The sequence below is a fragment of the Carettochelys insculpta genome, chromosome 5 (assembly GCF_033958435.1).
Source record: "Carettochelys insculpta isolate YL-2023 chromosome 5, ASM3395843v1, whole genome shotgun sequence".
NCBI lineage: Eukaryota > Metazoa > Chordata > Testudines > Carettochelyidae > Carettochelys > Carettochelys insculpta.
In genome coordinates this window covers 107474350-107500109 of record NC_134141.1, presented here as the reverse complement: position 1 = coordinate 107500109, position 25760 = coordinate 107474350, and the positions used below count along the sequence as shown (strand labels likewise).

The following is a 25760-nucleotide window of genomic DNA, read 5'->3' as shown; positions in this document are numbered from 1 at the left end:
CCGGAAAGAGCCGGGGCCGGGAGGAGCCGGACAGGCCGCTGGGGCGCGGGATTCCCCCCACCTACCGGAGAGGGGCAGGGGCGGGGATTCCTCCCCCCCCCCCACGAGACTGGTAGGGGGGCGGAGTCCTCCCCCGCGAGAGAAGGGGCGGTTGGGGGGCGGGGTCCCCCATGGGGCGATGGGAGTGGGGACCTCCCTCAGGGAGGCAGGATGGGGACGGTTAGGCGGTGGGGATCCCCCACAGGGAGGGGGAAGGAAGTGATAGGGCTGGGCATCCCCAGCACAGGGACAGGGGATTCCCCACAGGAGATAGGGAGGGGGCGTAGGAGGGGACAGAGATCGCCCATAGGGACAGGAGAAGGGGGGTTGGGAGGGCAGATTCCCTACAGGGAGAAGGCAAGAGGCCAGTTAAAGTGTGGGAAGTCCTCTCAGGGGCCCTCCGGAAAAGGAAGGGAGGCCACTGGTTGCAGGAATCCCCCTGATGGATAGGAAAGTGAGGGTCCAGGGTTCCCCCTCGTAGAGAAATAACGGAGTGCTTGGGAGCAAGGATTCATGTCTGGCCAATTGATAGGCAAAAGGGTGAGTTTCAATTTGCTGAATACATGAAGCTTGAGACTTCGGTTTTACTAAAGCAGAACTCGGATTCTTCTTCTCCAAACCACTGAAATCTGCGTGTTGCTGAGGATAACAGGCTTCAGTTTTGAGTCATCGCTGATTACTATTGTTAATGTGAGTGAAAGTTGGCAGGTGTTGGACTGGTGCAGAGGAACAGTTTGTGCTGGGTGGGAACTAGTAAATCGTTTTGTCTCTTAATCAAAAAACAAACCCCTATTCAAGCATTGTTAAAATAATAAATGTGATGTTATAGTGCAGTCCAGCCCTTCCCAGAAAATTCAGACATTGTGAGCATCACTTGCTAATGAGACTGTGTATTCATTAGGGTAAAGACTGTGATGCCTTATTTGTTAAATGAGCCCAGCATATATCTGACATGGTATCTCATGCTAGGGCACTGTGAACAGCTATTTTAAAAAGAAAATTAAAGCTTTCTCCTGTATATCTCTGAAAACTTACCACAGAATTCTCCAATTTGGGGACAGGGGAAGTGAAACACCCTTAAAATTCACCCTTCACAAAAGAGTGAGACTTGGTAAGTCTGGAATTGTGAACTAGATGCAACTAACAGTTACACATGTGCTTAAATTTAATCATATGAGTTGCACCATTGACTTCAGCAGGGCTATTTATGGGAGTAAGAGGACACAACGTGCATCATAGTTTCCAGCTTAAGGATCAGAGCATTCAAGTTATTTTCCAAAAACAGGTTTATTCTCAATTTACTCAGATCCTGTGCCAAAGAATTACATCCCACATTTACAGGGGAATGAGCCAATCTAATCTCTAACATGCATGATTCTATAATTTCTTAAAAGTATAAAGAAACATCTATCGACTCCTCCATGTTAAAATATTATCCACACACCCAAAAGGGAGAGGAGGAGCTACAGAGGTATCTCAGAATCTTCTGAGTATTGTGCTAGCAAAGATGTTCTCAAACAGGGAAGGGCTTATCAGACTCTCTAGGGGCACAGTGATCTAACAATTCAGTAATTGTAGTGAAAACAAAAGGTGAGGGCAAGTGCCAAGACAAAGCTGATTGTGTCGTTTTAGCGACATACAGCACATACCACGATGTTGGTGACAGAGAAACAAAGTTACTGGTGGACAGAGCAGTGTAAAGGATTCAATTTTGCAGATAATGATTGATAGCAAAAAGGTTGATTTTTAAAGCTGGAAACAGCCTGTCAGACATCTCCATTCTATATAATTAGGAGCAAAAGCCAGAAAGGTCAGTCACTACAATTCAGTCAGACTTTGTGTGACAAACTGGGAATTCGATCTGTACCACTTCTGAATTTTGGCTGGTTTTATGAAATTACTATGTCAGGGAAATCCTGTATGTATGTTGGTCCTCCGTGAGGTAAATGGGTTGTGTCACATTTCTGCCAGGCCAGAAGGGATGACATGGAGACCTGGGAGTTGGGTCGGAAATGGGAAGGAACATGGTCTATAATAACAGAGAACAAGGAGGGTCTAGGCAGAACCAGGAGGAAAATCAAATCATTATCTTAGATGCGTATATACAAGTGTAAGAAGTATGGGTAATAAGCAAGAAGAACTTGAAGTACTAATAAATAAAAACAACTAAGACATACTTGGTATCAAAAAGACTTGGTGGGACAATACACACGATTGGGATATTGGCATAGAAGGGTACAGTTTACTCAGGAAGGACAGGAGGGGTAAACAAGGAGGAGTTGCCTTATATATTAAATATATACACACCTGAACTGAGGTGGAGGTGGACGTAGGAGACAGACACATTGAGAGTCTCTGTGTTAGATTAGAAACAAAGAAGTCTGATGATGAAGGAATGCCTAACACAGTGAATGCTAGTGAGAAGGGGATGAACATATAAAATAAAAAAAAGAACAAGTTAAAAATTACTCAGAATAGTTAGACGTCTACAAGTTACCAGGGCCTGATGAAATGCATCTAGAATACTGAAGGAGCTGGTAGAGGAGGTATCTGAGTTTTTACCTATCATCTCTGGAAAGTCATGGAAATTGGGAAATATTCCAGAAGATTGGAAAAGGGCAAAAATATAGTTCCCATCTGTAAAAAGGGAAATGAGAACAACCCAGTAAACTACAGACCAGTCAGATTAACTTTTGTGCCAGGAAAGATAATGGAGTAAGTGGTTAAATAATTCATCTGCAAACATCTGGAAGAAAATAAGGTGATAGCCAGCCTGGATTTATAAAGAACAAATCATGTCAAACCAATCTGATAGCTTTCTTAGATGGGATAACAAGTATTGTGGATAAGGGAGAAGTGGTGAATGTGGTGTACCTTGTCTTTCGTAAAGAATTTGATACAGTCTCACACAATCTCCTTATCAATAAACTAGGCAAATACAACTTAGATGAGGCTACTATAAGGTGGGTGCATAACTGGCTGGATAACTACAGAGAATAGTTAATGGTTCACAGCAGCATGTTTGACGCTTCCCTCTTTGCCACAAGAACCTCACTGATCTAACCAATGCTGTTGCCTAAAATATTTTGATGGTTTATTCCACATTTTGCTTAGTTTGGACCAATTCAAGCTGCAAAGGCAGATTACTTTCAGAGGCAGAGGCACGTGTGGAACACCCTTCCCAAGTCAATCACTTGGAACTACATCTTGACCATGTTGAGTTTTAGATTTAAAAACACACCTCTTTGATGAGACCTAACCCTGATAATACCATCCTGCCAGAGCCAATCCACAACTGGTGAGACTAAAGACAATAAAGAAGATAAGAAGAGAACCAGCCAAACAAGTACATAGAAAATGAAAGAGGATATGACAATATTGTCATCAGTAGGGCATTCTCTGGACTGATCCAGAGACCACTGAAGCAAATAGAAAGTTTCCAAAAGCCATCGGTAAGCTTTGAATTAAATCCTCAAAGCATCCTTAGTTTTTGTATAGTACTGAAATATCAACAGTGAAAGGCATCTTAGGAAATCTTAAAAAAGATATGCTTTATTAAAGTTACCTCATTTGAAAGAGGGTCCCTGAATCTCAAGTGTTTCCAAATTCTCCCCACTGCTGAATTCATATGCTGTAACTGCTTGTTCCTGGAATCCTTGTGGCTTTGTTTTTATTTTTAAAGTCTTTCTCCTCCTTGAAGGATATTAGCTAAATTTTTAAGGTGAGGTGCTTGTACATAGAACTGGATTGGCCAGTTTTGGACAAAAAAGCCTATGATAAGGCTTTAACTTTGGATAAATAATTTTTCAGGCCTGGATCTTAAGAGTGATAGTACCCTGTAGTTGGCACTGTGTAGTCCTATTTTAATAGTATAAATACATCATAAAATCACAATTACACTAATAACAGCTAAGACCTTGGTGGCAAAAGAAAGACAGATCTGGCCTTTCATCTGCAGGTTGGTGGTTAAAATAAGTCAGGCTCAACAGCAATAACATTAAACATAATCTTTTCTGAAATCAGATCAATGACCTTTGTAAAAATTAACTGGAGGTGTCACCTTGTGGAAGCTACCACCAAAACTGGTTATACTGCAGAACCCCAGAGTTACAGACTAACTACTCAACCACACACCTCATTTGCAACTGGAAATGTGCAGTAACTCAGCAAAAGAAAAAAAAGTGCGAATACAGTACTGTGTTAAATGTAAACTGCTAAAAAAAGGGGAAGTTTGAAAAAAAAAGATTTGGCAGGTAAGAAGACAGTTTCTAGGCTAGTTTCATTTAAATTTAGATGGTTAAAAGCTGCATTTTCCTTACACATAGTAAAGTTTCAGAGCTGTATTAAGTCAGTGTTCAACTATATACTTTGGAAAGAACAGCCGTTTTGTTCAGAGTTATGAACATTTCAAAGTTATGAACAACCTCCATTCCCAAGATATTCATAAATCTGAAGTTCTACTGTAATTGGCACCGTGGAGTCAATCAAGTATTTAATATAAAATTCATAAAGATTACGTGAATAAAATATCTGCTTCAGTTCCAAATACAGCAAATCCCTCACTGTTTCTGTTCAAGTACATAAATAATTGTCAACTCATTAAACATATATATAACTAGATAGCAAAGAGAGGTACACAAAAGTTTCAAGTTACAAGTAAAAATCAAAATAGCATCCCGCCCCCACCTTTTTTTTTTGTTTGCAAGCCTTGTTGCTGCAACTAAACAAAGAAGATCATATAAACAATACACAACAATTTGTGCAGGAATTATGTTCCTGGGAAACCTGGCGTAAGTCAAAATTGGCACAAGTCGAGTGGGGGTGTGGACACCAGCTCAGGCCCAGCAGCTGCTGCCATGGTGGGGGTGGGCAGGGGATCTCCCTCTTAAAGGGCTGGTCAGCTGGTGGAGCACAGCACTTCCCCAGCTCAGCCCCAGCAGATGCTGCTGCAGCAGGGGCAGGTGATTCCCCTGACAAGGGGGAAAGAGAGCTGGTGACGGCTGCTCAGGCTGATCTGATCCAATCTGACCTGAGCACTTTGTTAACGTTACCAAACCATGGCTTTGGTAGTACATGAGACTAATGACAAAGAGCTGGTATTTACGCAGGAATCCCTTTGAAAAGGCAAATCTGAATTGAAACTAGCCTGTAGACTTCAATCTCAATTGAAATAAATGTAATTACCTGCAGGGTCTGAACAAACAGAAGTTAAAGTTTCTCTTTCTGTGCATACTGAAGACCACAGAGTCTTCTGAACATCAAACAAAGTTCAGCTTTTGAAGCTAGCCAGTTAGTTAAAACATGGCTTTTATCTGATTGAATGAGAAAGTTATTACCAAGTTTCCCTCCTTACTCAGTACTAATAGGATAATGCCCCTATCAATGAAATTTGGAAGTCCAACCTTGTAGCTGAGGCTCTATGCTTAAGCCCCACTCTCAGCTCAGGCCACCAGAAGAGTTATTCCAAAGCTTCAGCAACCCATTATTAGCATTCAGATAACAACTTGATATAATGTATTAACTAACTTTAAGACAACTATACATTTAAGCCTCCAATTAGGGAAAAATTAATCTGTATTCTGCTAATTTACCAGTGTACCAGAGTTGGATGAATTAGAAGAGAAGCTGCTAACAAAGAAAATTATCAGGTCAGACATTTCTTACTCAGTTGCACATCTTTATTCACACATTCATCACTAATAGAAAACGGCAAGCAATGAATCACAGAACGGAAGAGGATGAAGCAGAGCTTTAAATTATTCTAGTAGAAAAATAAGTGGGAATGACAATCCCTCCAGCTAGAACAGGGAATTGCATCGGAACCAACCCTATCACAGATGCCTCTGAAGATGAACAGAAACCTACTTTGCAACTCTTTCTCAAGTCATAGCTATGCTACAAAACTCTGTTGACCTAAATTACATCACCATCCAGCTACCAGTTATTACAATTGCTTGTGCATATATTCACTACACTTCTTGTGTTGATGATGTGCATTTTCACAAGGAGTGCACTGGTACTGATGCAGACAGCAATAAAATACCCTCCAGGCTACCACCCCAGTGTTCAACTCAATACCAGCTGGCACAGAATGGTTTTGGAAGTTTCTCAATGCTTCAGGAGACTGAAATGAGTTGTGCAGGGATGATTAGAAGCCAGGGTTCAACTTCCCATTGGTTCAGCCCCATCTCAGAGTAAGTGGAATTTATTAAAGTCGACTTTATACCACTTGGTTCTGTAAAAATTAGGGTGCCTGTCCACACCTGATCAGAAGGTTGATGGAGTGCGTCCCCATTAACTTTGCTAGGTTTGACTGTGTCAGCAATGCATTGTGGGCTCCTGTCCTGCAGTTCCTGCTGCCCCCTGGCATTCTGGGTTTTGGTCCCAGTTTCTGGTTGTGGGTGTGTGATGTTAGCGTCCCAGAGTGCATTGCACTCCCTCCACCCTCCCTGTGAAAACCAACAGGAAAAAGCTTTTTTGTGCCACTTTTTCTTAGCCTCGCACACACCATTACAAGGCTAGCATGGACCCAGAGAAGCTTAGAGTTCTTGTCTGTTCAAAGTCCCTCAAACCCACATATCCATTCTCGCTGCTCACCACTCTGGCAGCAGCATGGGCAGCTCAGTACTATTGTCATGAGCATTGCAAGCACAGGGCACCCGAGCAAAACCACAAGAGGAGCTGCAGTGAAAATGATGGTTCCTTGATGGCTAGATGGCTGTGGGAAACAGAAAGACATAATTCAAGGCTGTTGCCAGTATTCGTGGAGCAGCTGCAGATGGTCAAGCACTGGTTCTGGACTCAAGGTGGGATGATGAGCAGTAGTATGGTGAGCAGTGACTGCTGAACTTTCAGATGCAGAAGGCCACATTCGTGGGTCTGGTCACCAAACTCACCCCAACCTTCCCAGGCAGGGACAGTAAAACGAGAGCCATTCTGACAGCTGAGAAGTGCGAGGCACGTGTACTGTGGAAACTTGTAATGCCAGATCACTGCCAGTCAGTTGGAAATCAGTTCGGAGTCAGGAAATTCACTGCAGGCAGCATGTGCAGGGTCATTAAATCAACTCCTACTACACAGGATTGTCTTTGTGATGTGCAGGACATAGTGGATAATTTTGTAGCAGTGGGATTCCCAAACTGCAGGGGGGTGATCGATGGCATGTAAGTCCCTATTTTAGCACCAGACCACCTTGCCATGGAGTATGGCAAGAGAAACATTTTTCTGTGGTAACACAAGACAGCAATGGGACAAAAGTACCGAAAGATGTATGGAGAGGATTCTGCTGATTGGTCCTCCAACTATAACCATATTTTACAATTATAGCATTTTCCATTCATATGGAGGTCACCACTGTTGCAATGTATTTGTCCAGTATAATTTTCTGTTCTTCTCTCACATATTATAGCACAGGTACTACAGCTGGGACACTGCCCTTCAAGAAGGCTGAATGGATGAGTTATCATAGCCTGCCTATGCACAACAATATTTTGAGAGTATGGCCCATTTCCTCAGGAAGATGAGAAAGGGGGAAAAGATAAGACTTATCAGTTAGACGAGAGGAGCAGCTACCAAATGGAAAAATGGTCTCTCACCTTAAAAAGCTTCCAGAAAAGTATGTTAGGAAAGACTCCTCTAAGAGAGTGGACCCACCTGGAAAGTTCAGTGGAGCAGGCAAACAGTTGTCAGCAAAGGGGCTGGATTCCTAGATATGAAAAGTAAAGGATCCAGGTAGTTTTTGTGAAGCTGGATTGCAACAGGTATCAAAACTGGTACACAGCCTTCTATTTTCCTGTGTTCTGATGACAAGATATAATTTTGAGGACCTATTCTACTTTGATTAAATATTATTATTGCATCATATTCATGCATAAATAAAAAAATACTGTATGATAATGCCTGCTAGAAACACAAACACAAACAAGGAAGATGGCTTACTTCCAGTGCCATTAGCTGGAGAGTACAGGAACCACTCTATATAATGTGTAATGAAGTACTTATTCAATACTTCATGATTTAATTTTTTAAAAAATGTTTACAGTGAACAAGACTAGATCAGTGCTGGCTTTGAGTTTACTGCATGTGAATTAGAATTTTCATAATGACTTCAGAATCACTAAATAGAACTCTAATAGGATTTTCCCTAGGGATTAAAAATGACAAATCTTTACAAGCCTGAGCTGTTTTTCATTAAGCTTGAAGGAAAGTAACTATGAAAGAATGCTGATTTGTGCCATACAGAGGTAATGCAAAGCATGCAGGGCAATGTATGTATTATTATAAACCCAAACGTACACATAAAAAAAGAAGAATGGCTTCCTACCTTTCCTAAGTGGTGTTCTTCAAGAAATGTTGCTCATGTGCATTCTAAGTACATACACACCCACATGCACAGTTGTCAGAGATTTTTGCCTTAGCAGTATGTATAGGATCAGCCATGGTGTCCTCTGGAGTGTCACGCTCATACACTGATATATCAAGCACCAACAGCCCTGTGTACTTTCAGTTCCTGCTTGTTGGCCACTCTTACAGAGGGGTAGGAGGACAGGTAATGGCATGGACATGAGCAACACAGCATCTGGGGCTGCTGAGGTGCTGGTACTCAGTAGTAGCAAGTACTGATACTCAGTCCCACAAATATGGGGCCTTTTGATGTAAAAGGCCAGCACCTTCTACATGTCCAGACAGTGTAATCTATACATCTGCTCAGATTTATGCAGCTTTGGGAAGAAGACAGGCAAGAATATGTCTCTGGCTTATGTGAAATAGCGAAACAACCTTAGCCAGGAAAGTTGGGTGCAGTCACAGCTGGACCTTGTCAGCACCATATGGCATGGCTCCAAGGTAAATGCCCTAATCTCACAGACCCTATGGATAGACATTATCACCTGCAGGAATAACACCTAGGAGAGCAGAAAGAGAAGACAGGAAGCCAGTGACTCAAAAGGGGCCTCCACAAATTGCACCAGCACTAGACCCAGGTCTAGGAGGGGTGGGGGTCAAGTTGCTTCAGACCTTGCAAAGAAACAGACTCATGTCGTAAGCTAAGGCTGAGCTGTCCTGGAATGGAGGATGAAAGTCTCATAAACTGGCCAAGTAGACCTTAATTGATGGAAGGGACAAGCTTGGAGATTGAGATGCACAAGATACTTTAAGATTGAGAGCAGCAAAGCCTGTGCAGGCCTGATACTGTGGTCCAAGACCCACCTTATGAACCATATCCTTTTGGCCAGGTAGGTCACCTTCATGGAGAGCTTCTGGTTGCCCAACAGGACTTGTCAGATCTGGACTGACCACCCAAACTCTTGTGCATTTAAACATGCAGCCCCCAAGCCATCAGTGCTGTCCGTTTTCGGTACAGAAGACTTCCGTAGTTCTGGGACAGCAGATCCAGCCTGAAAGGAAGCACACCAAACCAGTGTTGGCAAGGCCAACCCAGGATTACCTTTGTACTGTCCTGTGTGATCTTCATGAGGGGCATGTGGATTACTGGCACTGGTAGGAAGATGTACAGCACAGTCCCCAACCCCAGGAGTAAGAAGGCATCTGACAGGAAGCCACTTAACCACCTGAATTGAGCAGACCATGTGGCATTTTCTGTTCTGAGGGGCCCAAAAAATCCACTTGGGGAGCTCCCCACTTTTGGAAGGTCATGCTGACCACCTTGGGATGGAGTGACCATTTGTGGCATGATGAGAAGGCTCTGCAGGGGCAATTTGCTAGTGCATTCTGGGTTCCTGGAAAGTGTGCAGCTACGAGATGAATGGCAGGCTGCACACAAAAGTACCAGAACCAGGGAACTTCCAGACAAAAGGCTTGGACAGAGCTGGCTCTGCCTTGCTTGTGAGTATAAAACTATTCAGCAGTATTGTTGGTCAGGACTTGAAACACTTTTCTCTCCAGTTGAAGAGTAACAGAGAGGGAGCCGTGCTAGTCTGTATACTATCAAAACAAAAAAGTAGTCAAGTAGCACTTTAAAGACTAACAAAATAATTTATTAGGTGAGATTTCGTGGGACAGAGAAGTGGGTCTGTTCCATGAAAACTCACCTAATAAATTATTTTGTTAGTCTTTAAAGTGCTACTTAACTGCTTTTTTGTTTTCTCTCCAGGTAGGATTGGAAAGCCTGGTAGGCCAAGCACACTACCCTGACATTTATGTGAAGGGAGTGACCAACCCAGAACCAGTAGCCCAGCTTGCTAAGCTTGCCCAGCTGGGTTCCCAAGTCCAGGTCTGAGACATTGGAAACCAGGGTCAGGGACAGCACCACAAAGGGAACCTGGGAGCCAACCACCATACCAGTGACAGCTGAATGTGGTCTGGTATCCTGACTACCAGGTCCAGATTATGCCAGTTGGGGATGTGGCCCAATGCCAGCCCCACTTGCAGAGGCTGGAGATGGAGCTAGGTATGACAGATCATGTAAGTGTAAGCTGCCATGTGGCCTAACAGCTTCAAGCAGTGGTGAGTGGGTGATCTTTATATCAACCCTTTAGATCAAATCTAATATGGCTTGCAAACTGGCCTTCAGACTGAAGGCTCAGGCTCAGATAGAGTCGAGGACCACCTCTATGAATTCTACCTGTTGCACTAGTATGAGAGTCAATTTCTTTTAATTTACTAACAGGTACAGGTGAGGCAGGTGGATTGCATCAGATCAAGATTCCTCTGTATTTGATCTCGTGATCCACCCCGATGAGCCAATCGTCACGAAAAGCATAGAGCTGGATATCTTGACGTCTCAGGTAAGTGGTTACTGGGGCTGTGCATTTTGTGAATACATGTGGGGTCAACAAGAGCCCAAAGGGCAGCACCATAAACCTGAAATACTGCTGGACCACCATAAAACAGAGGAACCATCTGCATTCATGGAGGACGAGCATACAAAAAGTAGTATCCTTGAGTTTGAATGCGGAATACCAGTCTGCTGGATCCAGGGAGCGGGTGAAGGAGGCTCAGTCTTGAGTCACCACAAATCCAGAATAGATCATAGGCCTCCTTTTGATATTAGAAAGTAGTGGAAGTGAAACCCTTTTCCCCTCTCATTTCTTGAGGGACCTTCACCACCACCCCCAGCTGCAGGTAGTTTTTGACATCCTGAATGAAGAGCTGCTTGTGGGAAGGGTCGCTGAAGAAAGATGGGGAAGAGAGGCAGGGGAGGGATGTAGCCAAGAATTAGAAGGTGTAGCCTAGAGATACAATTTCTAGCACCAATCAGTCCAATTTGACTCTCAACAAAGTTGATTGGAAAGGAGGTAAATGGTTGAGAAAGGGATAAAGTGGATCCACAGTGATTGGGGCATTGCTCTCAAGAGCCTCATCAAAACCAGTTCTTCAGTTCCCCCAAGTGCTTTGCAGGTCAGTGGGAAGTGGCAGGATGGTGATAAACTTCTGTCCTCGTCCCTTCTTCAATCTAGCAGGACCCTGCCCAGGTGGCCCAGCCCTAGGAGGTTGGGGGTGGCCTGAATTGTTTAATTGTTGACTATAGAGTACGCATGCCCAGCAAATGGAGGCTCACCTGAATGTCCTTGAGTTCATGCAGTATTGCATCTGGCTGCTCCGCAAAGTGTCCGTCCTAGTCAAAAGAGGTCTTGGATGAAGCATAGCGTCCCCTGTGACAGGCCTGCAGTTTGAAGACAAAACTGCGCCTCATAACCACAGCCAAGGTAACCACCCTGGCTGCCAAATGGGCGGTGTCCAAGGCCATCTGGTAAAAACATCAGTGCAGTCATACCCTCCTCTAGTATGAGCTCTCAGGTTAAGTCTTGGGGCAGAAAGTCCTTAAATTTCATGAGCGAGTTCCACAGATTAAAGTTAAATCTTCCCCCCGCACCTGATGGTTTACTACCTGGAATTGACAATGGGTCATTGAAGAAGTCTGTCCCACAAAAGGGTCTTGGGCTCTCTATTCTTGGGGCATTGAACTGGTCTGCCCCTGACTCTCTCTCTTTAGCTGCAGAGATGACTAGAAACCCCAGAAGCAGATGGGTAGAGAAGTATTTGAATCCCATAGCTGGGAGCAGTTCTTTTCTTTGGTCTTTCTGGAAGTGGGAAGGATAGAGGATGGAGTTTGCCAAAGAGCTTTAAATGGCAGCATTAGGTGTGGGCACTGCTGCTGCTGCCACCAGTTCTTACTCCGAGTAGTTACAAGGCATTTGCCTCAGATCCCTGCAACCTACCTGGGTGATTTAAAAGGGCCCAAGGCTCCCAGCCACTGTTACCACAGCTGCAACTGCACAAGATCTTTTAAATCACCCAAAGCTCCAGGCAATTTCTCCTTCTGCCTCTAGCCCCCCAACCCCCAGCAGGCCTATTTGTAAGGGCTAACCATGAAGGGGTCCCTACAAGTATCTTCCTGTTGTTGCTGGTGGAGGCACAGCCAGACAGCTCTGCCGACAAGCGTCCTTCATCTGGAGGTGCTGTTCCCTACAGCTCCCATTGGCCAGTTCTCTGTAGGCTGGAAGCTGTGGAGTCAGTGCTTCAAGAGGGGTGACAGTGGCCAGTGAGAGCAGTAAAGGGAAATTCCTTGGATGGACCTGCCCTTCACTGCCCCACCATGGTCCTCAACATTTTTATCAAGGACACTTGCATCCGCAAACTGACAAGTTGCCATATCCTGCTCAGGGAGTCTGCTGTTGCCTTGGTGAGGGTCTGAACTCCCACCCTGAGCCAGAGGCATCACTTTCTGAGCACCATAGTGGGGCCCTTGGTGCTGGAGTGTGAGGGCTAACCCTTGCCTTAAGCACGGGACTGTCTTCCTGGGGACTGGTGCCAGGAGCAGGGAGACTGTTACAGTGCACATAGCCATGTGGTCCCACTTCTGCACGGGAGCCAGAAGTGGTACATGCCACTGCTTCCAGGAACCAGTTCAGGTAAGCACTGTCCAGAGCCTACAGCCCTGAGCCTCAACACCATGACCCAGCTCTGATCCTCCCCCATTCTCCACCAAGTGTTTCTATCCCAGTTTGGTACACCTGCCCAAACCCCAAGCCTTCAGCCCTACCCCATACCCCACACATCCAGCCAGAGCGTCACCCTCCAGCACCCCCATCCCCTGCCTGAGCCCTGAGCCCCCTAGTGCTTCACGAAAGCCCTTCATCCCAGCCCACAGCACCCTCCTGCATCTCAAACCCTGCATCCCCAGCCAGAGCTCTAATTCACAAGAACAGAACAGCAGCCATACAGGGTCAGACCAAAACTTGACCTAGCCCAGTTTCCTGTCTTCCAACAGTGGCCAATCCCAGATACCCTAGAAGGAGTGAACAGAACAGGTAAGAATCAAGTGATCCCTCCACTGTCACCCATTTCCAGACTTTGGATGGAGACTAAGGGCTCCATTTCTATCCATCCTGGCTGATAAGTATTGACTGACTTGTTCTCCATGAATTTCTCTCTTCTGAACCCTGTGGGAGTCCTGGTCTTCCCAACATCCTCTGGCAAGGAGTTCCATAGATTGATAGAGCACCGTGTGAAGAAATACTTTTGTTTGTGTTAAATCTGCTACCTATTAATTTCATTTGGTGACCCTTAGGTTCATGTTATAGGAATAAGTAACTTTTCATTATTCACTTTCCCCAGATCTGTCATGATTTTGTACACCTCTATCATATTCTGCCTTTCTAAGATGAAAATTTCCAGTCTTTTTAATCTCTCTTCACATGGCACTTATTTCAACCTTTTTCTGATCCTTTTCCAATCCAAAATACCTTTTTTGAGATTTAGCAACCACATCTGTACACAGTATTCAAGATCATGGATTTATATAGAGGCAGTATGATAGTCTGTCTTTTTCTCTATCCCTTTTTCCAATGATTCCTAGCATTGTTTGCTTTTTTGACTGCTGCTGCACATCAAATGGACGTTTTCAAAGAACTATCTCCAGTGACTAATTCGGTTATGTATAGTTGGGATTATTTTTTCCCTAATGGGCCTTACTTTGCTTTTATCAACATTAAAATTAATTTGCCAGTGTGCTTGACTATTCCAGCCACTGCCATTATCTAACGCACAGTGTGCAAAGTACATTGCCTGTTCATTTTGTGAGGATCTTGGAGAAAGATTTAAAGAGTCTGGTTCCCACTAACTTTACTGTCTAAAGAGGAGCTGAGACCTCTTGGAACGTCTGTATAATGGGTTGAAAGCTATTTTGAAAATCTGGTCAGAAGTGTTAAAAGGAGAGTTGCTAAAACCGAGGGTAATGTTATCTGGCTGAAATATAGACAGGTAATTGTTGCACCCTCTAGTTTACATTTGCAACTAATCTCCTACAATGTGTACCAAGTGAGGTGTTTATGAAAAGCTTATGATTTGCTGCTTATAATTGTTAATTGTCTACTTGAATCATTTTTGTATTTAAAGTTATGAGTACTGGGTGTGTATTTTATTTCAAATGTTTGCTGCTGGGAAACAGAAAGTTTAGCCAGCCTGTCCTGAAGAGGTGGCAAGAAAAACACACAGTTGTGAGCATTGATAACTGAACATTCTTTCCTCTACACAGCTGTTCTATGCTATCAGCTTCATGGGGGGAGAGACACCACCACTGTTCTGTAGGGAAAAGAGAAGTTACTCACCTGTGTAGTAACGATGGTTCTTCGAGATGTGTCCCCATGGGTGCTCCACAGTAGGTGTCGGGCTCGCCCCGGCGCCGCAGATCAGAAATTTTTAGCAGTCTCCATTGGGTAGCACATGCGCCAATGCGCGCCGGTCCTTCGCGCGCCTTCGGTCACATGCGCAATCTGGTCCCTGCCAGTTCCTTGACCAACTGCCCCAGATGCTTCTGAAAAACACGAAAACAGAGCACCGAAGTGGGGAGGACAGGTGGGTAGTGGAGCACCCACAGGGACACATCTCGAAGAACCATTGTTACTACACAGGTGAGTAACTGCTCTTTCTTCTTCGAGTGGTCCCTGTGGGTGCTCCACAGTAGGTGACTACCCAGCAGTGACCCCAATTAAGGAGGTGGGTGTCCGCTTATGTGCAGCTTGCCCTTGATAGGGCTGCTGTTGATAGGCGTGTATCCTCATCGAACACCTGGTGCATGGAATAATGCTTGACAAAGGTGTCGTAAGATGACCAAGTCACCGGTCTGCAGATGTCTTAATGCGATGCCTTTGAAGAAGGCCGTCGACGTTGCCATCGGTCTGGTGGAGTGAGCCCTGGGCAGAACTAGCAGAGGGGTCTTACTCAGCTCATAACACAGTCTTATGCAGGATACGATGTGATTTGAAATTTTTTGTGAGGATAGACCTTCCCCTTTCAACCTGGGTGCGAGAGACACCAGGAGTCTGTCCGTTTTCCGGAAGGGCTGAGTTCTGTCTATGTAAAAGGCCAACGCCCTTCTTACGTCTAGCAGGTGCAGCTGCGCCTCTTTGCTAGAGTTGTGAGGCTTAGGATAAAATGAGGGTAATACTATTGGTTCGTTAATGTGGAACTCTGAGGAAACCTTTGGAAGGAAAGCCGGGTGTAATCGTAAGATCACCGCTTCTTTTGAGAATACCGTGCAGGGTGGCGTTGCCATTATTGCTGCGAGTTCGCTCACCCTACAGGCTGACGTGATGGCGAGAAGGAAGGTTGTTTTCAGGGTAAGTAGCCAGAGGGGTAGCATGGCCAATGGTTCAAAGGGTGGTCCCGAGAGCGTGTGGAGGACCAAGTCCAAACTCCATGGCAGCGATAGCGGTTTCCGAGGGGGGTACAGGTTTACCAGCCCCTTTAGGAACCGTGTGACCACAGGATGGGCGAATATGGTTGGCCCTTCCTCTTTATGTTGAAATGCTGATATAGCTGCAAGATGGACCTTCAGAGAGGATAGGGAGAGTCCGTCTTGTTTTAGCTCCAGCAGGTATTCTAGAATTGCAGTTATAGGGACGCCCTGAGGAGCCAACTGCTTGGAAGAGCACCAGGAGATGAATCGTTTCCACTTCTGCGCGTAAGTCCTTCTGGTGGAAGTCCTTCGACTGGACTCCAAGACGTGTTTCACTCCCTCTGAACATGTGCTGTCTAAGGCGCTGAGCCATGGATTAGCCACGCCTGTAGGCGGAGTCTTTGAGGGTGTGGGTGCACTATGGACCCCTGAGCGTGCGTGAGAAGGTCCAGCACTACCGGTAGGGGGAGTGGTGGGAGGCATGACATGCGCAGAAGCAGAGGAAACCATTGCTGTCGGTCCCAGGTTGGGACTATCAGTATTATGCGTGCTCTCTCTCTTTTGGCTTTCTCTAGAACCTTGTGAATGAATGACGTGGGAGGGAACGCATAGAGTAGAGGGCCCTTTCATGGCACCGTGAAGGCATCCCCCAAGGATCGCTGTCCTATGCCCGCTCTGGAGCAGTACTGAGGGCATCGTTTGTTGTTGTAAGTGGCAAACAGATCAATTTGGGGAACCCCCCATTTGTGAAAAACTTGTCGGAGCAGATTGGCATGGATCTGCCACTTGTGCGTGAGTGCAAATCACCTGCTTAGCTGGTCCTCCTTCACGTTGTGGACACAGGGTAGGTATGAGGCTTTCTGCGTTATATTGTTGACCATGCACCAGTTCCACAACCGGACTGCCTCCACGCATAGCGCACGGGATCTGGCCCCTCCTTGCCGGTTGATATAAAATATGGTGGTGGTGTTGTCGGTATTTATCCCGACTAGTTTGCCGTGCAGGTATTTCCGAAAGCGTCTGCACGCATTGAACACTCCTCTGAGTTCTAGTATGTTTATGTGCAATGTCTTTTCCGCAGGGGACCGTAGCCCCTGAGTTACTTTGTTGCCGATGTGCGCTCCCCATCCTATGTGGGATGCATCTGTCGTAAGGAAAATCGCGATTTGTGGTTGGTGGAAGGGCACCCCTACTAGTAAATTCTTGGGATCTGCCCACCATGCCAGTGACCTGCGCACCTCCGCTGGGGGCGATACTGCCCTGTGGATGGTATCGACTATTGGTTTGTAAACGCTCGCCAGCCAATGCTGCAGGCCCTGCATATGCAGCCTGGCATTCTGTACCATGAACGTGGTGGTCACCATGTGCCCCAACAGTTGTAGACATGTTAGGATTGGCACTGTGGGCTGTATGTCATCACTTGTACCAGGGATCTGATGGTGCGGAAACAGGCATCGGGCAGGTATACTCTTGATGTAGCAGAGTCTGTGTGTGCCCCTATGAACTCTATATTCTGCGTAGGCTTGGTCTTTGATTTCGAGAGGTTGATAAGTAGGCCCAACGAGGTGAATGTGTTTGTAGTGACGTGTATCATGCATAGGACCTCTGCCTTTGAGGCCCCTTTCAGTAGGCAGTCGTCCAGGTATGGAAAAATGAACACATCCTGACTGTGTAGGTAAGCTGATACTACTGCCAGTGTTTTGGTGAACACTCTGAGTGCTGAAGAGAGACCAAATGGAAGAACTCTGTATTGGAAGTGCTCCCTGCCTACTGTGAAGTGGAGGAAACGTCTGTGTGCCGGGTGAATAGTTATATGAAAATACGCGGTCCTGCAAGTCGAGGGCTGCAAACCAGTCTCCATCGTCCAATGCCGTAAGTATGGAGGCAATTGTAATCATCCTGAAACGCTGTTTGCACAGATGCCAGTTGAGGGCCCGTAGGTCCAGGATTGGCCTCCAGCCTTCTTCTCTGTTAGGAAGTACCCTGAGTGGAACCCTTTCCCTTGGAATTGTTCCAGGACTCTCCCCACCACCCCTATGAACATGAGATGGTCTACCTCCTGTTTTAACCGTGCCTCGTGGGAGGGGTCCTTGAAGAAGGGCTGGGTGGGCAGTTTCAGTGGAGGTAGTGATTGGAAGGGGATCGTGTATCCTGTGGCTATAATCTCCAGAACCCATTTGTCTGTGGTGATGTTTTGCCATTGAGAGTAGAACGGTTTGAGACAATGATGGAACATGTGCTGGGATTGGCATTGAGGGATGGTGTTGATATTGCAGTCCTCGACATACCCATCAAACTTGCTGTCTCAGGGCTTGCCCCGAGGGTGTGCGACCCTGCTGGGGGCATCATCTGGGGGCCCTATACTGTTGCTGCTGGTGGTGGCATCCCTGGTCATAGCTCCATTGGTATTGTGTACGCTGAGGTTGATAAGCATAGCTCCTTTGTTGGGGGTAAAACTTCTTCCTCCTGTACGGAAGGGTATATATGCCCAGGGTCCTAAGTGTGGTTCTTGAGTTCTTGCTGGAGTGTAGGACTGAGTCAGTTGAATCTGCGAATAACTTCTGTTTATCAAATGGAAGGTCTACGATTTTTGTTTGCAGATCTCTGGGAATGCCAGATGTCTGGAGCCACGATTCTCTACGCATTACCACTGCTGTGGCTGTGGAGCGTGCTGCCGTGTCTGCCACATCCAGGGCAATCTGGACTCCTGTTCATGAGGCCACATAGCCCTCTTCGACGATCGCTTTCAGCACCGGTTTCTTATCCTCTGGAAGGAAATCCATGAAGGAAGCAAGTCTGGAATAATTGTCAAAGTTGTGGTTTGACAGGTGTGCTGCATAGTTTGCCATTCTGAGTAGTAAGGAAGAGGAGGAATAAACCTTTGTACCGAACGTGTCTAATTTTCTCGCATCTTTTTCTGACCCTCCTGATTTGCATTGGGGTGTCTTGGATCTCTGCTGTGATGATTCGACCACCAGGGAATTTGGTTGGGGGTGGCTAAACAGGAATTCCATGCCCTTGGCTGGAACAAAGTCTTTTTTATCTGCCCTCTTATTTGTGGGAGGGGTAGTGGCTGGACTCTGCCATATGTTGGTGGCTGATTCCATAATCGCTTCATCTAGTGGGATAGCGATCTTAGATGAAGCCAGGGGTCTTAAATTTTTCAGGAGTTTATGATGTTTCTCCTGCACCTCCGCTATGTGAATGTCCTGTGTTTGTGCTACTCTCTTGAATAGTTCTTGGAATTGCCTAAGGTCGTCCAGGGGGTGGGAAATGTCCCCAGGGACAATCCCCTCATCTGGGCAGGACAAAGAGGTGTCGCTATGATATACCTCCCCTAATTCCCCCGATTCCTGGATTTGCTCATATGCTTGCCCTTTTGAGGATTCAGAGGGGAGGTCCAGGGCCTGTGGACCAACGTCCGCCTGGGAAGGCTGTGTTCGTCTCAGGGAGTGAGGCTGTGTGAAGGGGTGTTGGCGAGGTGTGGGTGGGGATCCACCCCTGGACCTGGACCCCCTGTGCCGGCGCTCAGGATGGTAGGGACGGCCATAACAGCAGGGGCAAGGGGCAAGGGGCCGGTGATGGGGATCTAGACCATGATCGGAAAACGTACGCATGGGGTCTAGACGAGCGTGACCTCTGTGATGACGCTGAGAAGGGTGGAGATGCTCTGTGACAGTATTCACAGGGGGTCCCTACTGGAGATTGGTGAAGGTTGTCTGAGCCAGGGGGAGGGTGGTTGAAGGAATGGGGATGGAGGTCTGAAGCAGGCCATTGGAGTTGCTGCCCGATGTATTTCTGGGGGGGAGCTAGGCGATAACACCAATGCGGTGGCCTCCAGGGATGGGCTGCGGTGCTGGATTTTAGCTTTTACTTTTCCCCATACCTGCAAAGCAGGCGCCACCCCCTCCTGTGCCGGGGACCTCAGCACCGTTGGGGAGCTGCGCTCGGTGCCCCTGTGCACGGCGCTGCGCAGGTAGCTTCCTCCAGCACCGTTGGGTCCTGTGCCGGGTACCCCTGCTCTGGTGCTGTCAGTGCCACAGGGCTCGGTGCCGTGGGAGTCAGTGCCGCTGATTCCGGCGGCTGAGGCACCCCCGCTGCCAACTGCTTAATGGCCGGAGGCCCCGGCGCAGCTGTGTGTGCTACAGCTATCCTGCTTTGAGCAGCCTGCGGGTCAGAGCCCTGTGCTCTGCTTGTCCTGCAAGGATCGAGCTGGAGAAAGCTCTCTTTTCTTTTGTACAGAAGAGGTTAGGGAAGCCACCTTCCTCTTGTGCGAGCGAGCCTGAGGGCCCCTCTTTATGGGGCTTCTCTGATGGTTCAGGTTGGAGGGTCTTATCAAATAAAATCATTTTCAGCCTCATTTCCCTGTCCTTTCTGGCTCTAGCCGTGACTTGGAGCAGTGAGGACACTTTTGTGGAACGTAGGTCTCCCCAGGGCAACAAATGCATGCGCTATGCCCATCTGAGGTAGGCAGGGCCTGACGCACATTTCTTAAACACCGGCGAGGACATCTCGGCCCGGGCGTTTAAGTGCCCTATTAACATTCAAAGACTTAACAGCTAATCAGTCCTGAAAAAAAGAAAACATTGGCAGCTTTCAGGATAGCAGACCGCTTAAGGCGGCCACCTCCGTTCTTCTCTCTCCCCCTTTTTTTTTTTTAAACTATATCTACATTTAACAGAACAACATTAACAATGCTAACTAAACTAATAATTAACAAGATTAACAAAATTAAAACATAATTTTTATCTTTCTCAGGCATTGGAACTGGAGTGGAATCCATCTGCAGCTGTTGGCGGTTGAGAAGGAAGGGGCCGGGACCGGATCATGCATGTGACCGAAGGCGTGTGAAGGACCGGTGCGCATCGGCACATGTGCAACCCGACAGAGACTGCTAAAAATTTCCAATGTGCAGCGCCGGGGCGAGCCCGACACCTACTGTGGAGCACCCAGGGGGACCACTCGAAGAAGAAAGAATGTTAGAAGCCTGAGAAACCGTGGCTTATCGCAGGGGTTTAAATAAATCATTTTTATAATGTGTTATCCATCATCTGTGAAGACTACTGAAGTCCACTTTCCACCCTGATCTAAAAATACATCTGAGCTCTGGACTCTAGCAGGAAAAGCTCTCCTGGCCCGTGCAGCGGTTTCCTTTCAGCAATGTTTCCCTACTGCCATGGTGAGGATTTTGTTTACTCCTGTCCTTCTTCAGCCCAATAAAGGAAGAGCAGTCATCATGGTCTAGTGTGGGAATCTACACTCACCTAGCCACCTGACACACACTTTCAGGTCAACACAAAAACGTGCAATGTTCTAGGCAGACGCCTGCAAGCATCCATGCAGACAACATTAAAAGTAACAGGAGAAGCCCCTTGAGCAGGCCATTGTGTCACTGGAGAAAAGAAACCGAGTAGATACCATCCTAAGACATGTAATGCTAAAAGCATTTTACTATTTTTCTAAAAAAATACCCCTTTTCTTATTACATGTTTGAGTTTTCAATGTAAGCTTCAAATTCAGGCTTCAGCAGTTTGATTGCAGGCTGTTCTTTCTACATATCACCAATGTTCCTAAAATTTTGATAACCCTATATTTTTATACCCTAAACACTTACTTTTCATAGATTCTATTATGAGCGCTCAAGATGACCAGAGAAATCAGGATGACCAATCTTGGAACTGATTCTCTTTAAATAAAGGAAAATTGCATAATCAAAAACAGAAAACACCACTTTCAGGATGTTTTTTTCTGCATCATGAGCTGCCAAAAAACCCATAAACTGAAAAATATTCTGTGAATATCTTTAAATGATCAGCCTAGCATATATTTTGTTTTCTATTATAGAAAGTCATAAATGATGAAAAAGTTTTCAGATCATTACAATTTGTGGAATGGGGAAGAGGGCACTGCTCTGATTAGGACCTTGTGAACAGTTGAAATGCTATAAACAGTTTACATACAGCTCTACTGGGAGCTGAAAGTAGACACTGGACCTTCTCCAAGAGTTTAACCAGGTTTGGGGTACAAAACTGTCTAATGAGAAAAAAAATGTGTTTTTTTTGTCCTTTTTGCTTATCCAAAAACCCACCCCAAAAAAAACACACCACAGAACTTTGCCACTACATAAGTTTGGTCTTCCAGATGGAGCCCATCTTGGGAGCTCACAATACATTTACTTTGAGACCTCACACCTGAGAAAGCATAGCCTCAAATCTTTGAAAATATTTCCGTAAAAGCATTTCATTAAAGAAGTGTTTTAAAGTAGCAACTAAAAATTTTTTCCTCACGAGCGCTCTGCTCTTCACACTGACTTCAGAACAATTTCGAAATTGACTTAGTCAAAAGGCTTTTGTCATAGATAAATCCTAAGTTGAGTTTCCAGTTTAGCTTTTTAAAATGCCTTCAGCACCACATCTGTACATCATAAAGCAGCACAACGTAAGAGCCTATTGTTTTCCTTTTGCAGAAGGGAAGTTTTCCCCTTTTAAGAGATACACCGATGTCCCTCATTTTACAACTCCTTGTTCCCCAAAAAGAACAAAAACAGAAATAAGAGTCACAAGCATTGTTCTACACTAGCTTCATTCTTTCATTTTTAGCAAACATACAAAGCCTTTAAAAGCACAGTATGTTTAACCACTCCAATCACCTTGTGTCAATACAGAAAACTTGACTGTCTAGTTAACTGTGATTTAAATTTCTTGGTGTGTACTCAGTACAAAATGTATATTTAAACTATTTCATGTAAAGAGAGGCCAGTAGATTTTATTAACAAAGGCTCTCTATACAGCCTATATAAGAGCAATAGGAGGATTTTAAAAATACATACGGTTAAAGCGTCTGCAATTTGCATTCAGTGTAAAAACTTGGAGGTATAAACAGAAAACCACAAGTTGGTAAAGTTAAGTACACTTCCAATCCCACAGTGCCGAAACAGAACTCATAACGATGGCATTCACCATACATTTACATTAGTGAAGTGTTCCCATGTTTCATCCTGCACATAAATATCTCCTTTATACAAATCCACTTGAGAATTTTCTATACAAAGATATCTGACATCCATTTTCCTATATAAATACATAAGTTTCATGACTGAACACGTTACAACAACTGAACAACATGACTTTCAAAAGCACAAATGGAATTTTTCTATATAAAAAATAAAGTTTTCAATGGCAGCATTTTAAAAATTTGAAATCCAAGTAATTATAATCTTAGAAAAGATAACTGTTGCCCATGAAATGTACGAGTTGTATTACTTTGTAGAGAGACTATTCCATACTTATTTGAGACACTTGATTTGGGATTACAGTAATTAAAATCCGTTAGTTTGAAAGACATGAGTGCAAAACAGCCAATTACGGCAAGTGCTACTTTTAAGAAGGCTCATATGCACTATGAAAGTAAGGGTAGTGCTAGTGTAAATTAACAGTCTTCACTATTAAGACTTAAGGCAATCAAAACATGAGACGCTTCAGTTTGGCAGCCAGCTGCACTGATCCATCATCTTTTCCCTGATCAGTTTATTTTATTTCCGAGCAGATCAGTCTTGGTTTATAACAGGTCAGAGAAGCCAGAGAAGAGACAGGATCAGCTGTTCATAAGGAATATAATTCAGTGCAAAATTTAAGACTCCTCTTTACCAACCAGGTTAAACATTCCTGATCACTATGAACTGACCGATTGTAGAATAAAGTTCCTTAACACCTAACATACAGTATTAATCCTTTCACCAAAGTAAAGGCTTTTATGACTTTCTTCCATTTTGAGGACTATTTTATGCACTTAAGGGTGAAAAATGATCACAGATATGATATTTCATAAAAAGTAAAAATTTGGATTTTACAAAGTACAACTATCTGCATTAAAAACTGAGTTTATACACACTAGATCAAGAGGTTTGTGACCGGCATTTCTTATATGGCTTTTATCACTGAGGTACTGTTATGCCAAAATCCAGCAACTGGATTCTACGATCAGTTTTTACATGAAGGCCACATTCATAATAAATGCATGCCACAAGTTCATAAAACAAGTGACAATAAGTTGTAATCCAGCTTTCTTGGGTATAAAACTCCTCACCACCCTTAGCAAAGGGCCAAGCTACAAAAAAAGCCATGAAATGCAAATGGCATCAAGCTGGGACCCCAGCATGAAAGTCCTACTCCATCTGAGGGGAGTTTCTCGTGGTGAATTGAGTCTTTCAAGGTGATCATTACCTATAATTAGCAGCAAACAGGACTGTATTGCATGGTGGGAATGAGAAGACAGACTTGTGATGCGAAATGTCCCGGTGACTTTAAATTAAGCACATGGCAAGGCTGAAAACAGCCAAACTGCCCACTATAATACCACCTGGAAAGTAAAATTCTGTAGGCCAAGAAGCAATAATTGACCAGAATAGAAGAGGATGGCCAAACCACAATTTATGATGTCCTACATTAGAGCAATAAGCCCTGGCTACTGTGGATGGTATTTTCGCAGCTTCAGAGAATGAAGGATTATACTTGTTTGTATCTATGTATTTACAATTCTCCATTTCCTCCCAGTTAACCACTTCTGGAGAAAGATTACAAAGACAGTTTAACCAGCTGCTTCCAATAACGTTGCAACCATCTTAGTGGTTATGTAGAGAAATTCATATCAAGCATATAAAGTTAGACAAAAAACTTAATTCCTTAGGACTGAATAGCCATTTTATAAATTTCATTTCTTCTTGACATATGCTACAGAGCAGACCTTGCTCACAACAAAACAGTGTCTCTCTTCAACCCCTGTAAAATCTGTCTGCAGTAAAGTGTTGCTAGATGGAAATGGAAGTATATCAAGGTTTTTTCCACAGACTATATAAAAATATTAATATGATAGCTGATTCTTTCTGTGCTGAAGACCTCGGTTAAGATTTTAGCATTCTGGTTGAACCCAGAGGCAGAAACTTGAAAGAGTTAATCAATTAGGATACAGCATAACATTTAAAAGTAAAGTATAACATGTACAACTCAGACTGAAATTTGTGCCATTACTTCCATTTCTGTAGTTTGAGTCAAGTCAAATCACTTCACCTAAATCAACAAATTCATCATCTCTCTTGGCCAAGTCTTCCTCATCTTCCAAGTCTTTCCAAGTGCTAGTAGGCAGAACTGGCTTGAAAGAATGCCTCTGAAGCAAAGCAAATGGAAACAAAGATGATAAACGAGCAGAATTTCTCAGCATCGGAAGAGCTTCCCTGCCTTGGGGAACTGTTTGACTATGTTTTTCATCCATTGCCTTCTGTAAACTCTGCACTTCTTCCATCATGTCCAAGATTTTAGTTGCAGTGGCCACCGTACCACCACCCAGCAGCTGGGCTTCCGGAATCCATCGTAAGTATCGCTGTTCCCAAACTTTGATTACTGGCCCTTCAGTGTGAGGCAGCAGAAGTCCATGAAAGTCAATAGGCTTAGAGTGCCAGCTATCATAGAATTCTGTGAAGTTATTATGAAGCTCATCTGAAGAATTTATCAGTTTGCTAATTCTTTTGCCCAAAATGTTTTTAATAAAATGATCAGTTTCCTCTCTGAAAAATCCTCTTTTTGGAGAAGATTTTGTTTGCGTCAGTGGCAAAGAAAGCTGTCGTTGATGCTATAAAAAAATATAAAACACACTAAAGTAAATTGCGTATTCTAAATTGAAGCCAACATTTGAAATGAGCCAAGCTACCATAAAATAATGCTGAACTACTAAGACACCTCCTGGTAAACAAAGCTGCACTGATTTATTATTTAACTCGCACCTGTCTACTGTGTATATGGTCAATGTTAAAGTATACTAGCTACTGAGACAGCCAGTGCAGCGAGTCGGGGGGGAGGTGGGGAAGAGAGAACTTGATTATTTTAATTTCGTGGCTTTGTAATGAAATTCACTCATTTGTTCTCCAATTACAGCAACCCAGTATCAATGGCAATGAAGTCTTTTTTGGCAAAATGACCAGATCTTATGAGCATGTTAAGAAATTAAAAGGACTAAACAATTCTGGTAAAGGACTAATTTCAAGCATCCCATGCACACTAAGAAAAATTTATATTTTCACACTGGTCAG

The 25760-nt window shown here is 44.6% G+C and overlaps 1 protein-coding gene and 1 long non-coding RNA gene across 4 annotated transcripts in view; one reads left to right on the top strand and one right to left on the bottom strand.

The window, feature by feature from the left end:
• The first annotated feature begins 23 nt into the window (after positions 1-23).
• Positions 24-24857, top strand: LOC142013830 (uncharacterized). Of its 2 annotated transcripts, none has more exons than XR_012645802.1 (5): positions 24-112; positions 10667-10784; positions 18280-18507; positions 20438-20858; positions 24720-24857. It is a non-coding gene; the product is annotated as an uncharacterized LOC142013830 (long non-coding RNA). The 2 variants fall into 2 exon arrangements; XR_012645801.1 differs by lacking the exon at positions 24-112 and adding an exon at positions 605-729.
• MTMR12 (myotubularin related protein 12) overlaps positions 22425-25760 on the bottom strand; it is a 65836-nt gene continuing 62500 nt past the window's right edge. For both annotated transcript variants that reach the window (XM_074995704.1, XM_074995705.1), the window contains one exon: positions 22425-25303. In XM_074995704.1, the coding sequence (XP_074851805.1) occupies positions 24731-25303 (573 nt within the window). In that variant the 3' untranslated portion in view covers positions 22425-24730. The remainder of the gene's footprint in view (positions 25304-25760) is intronic.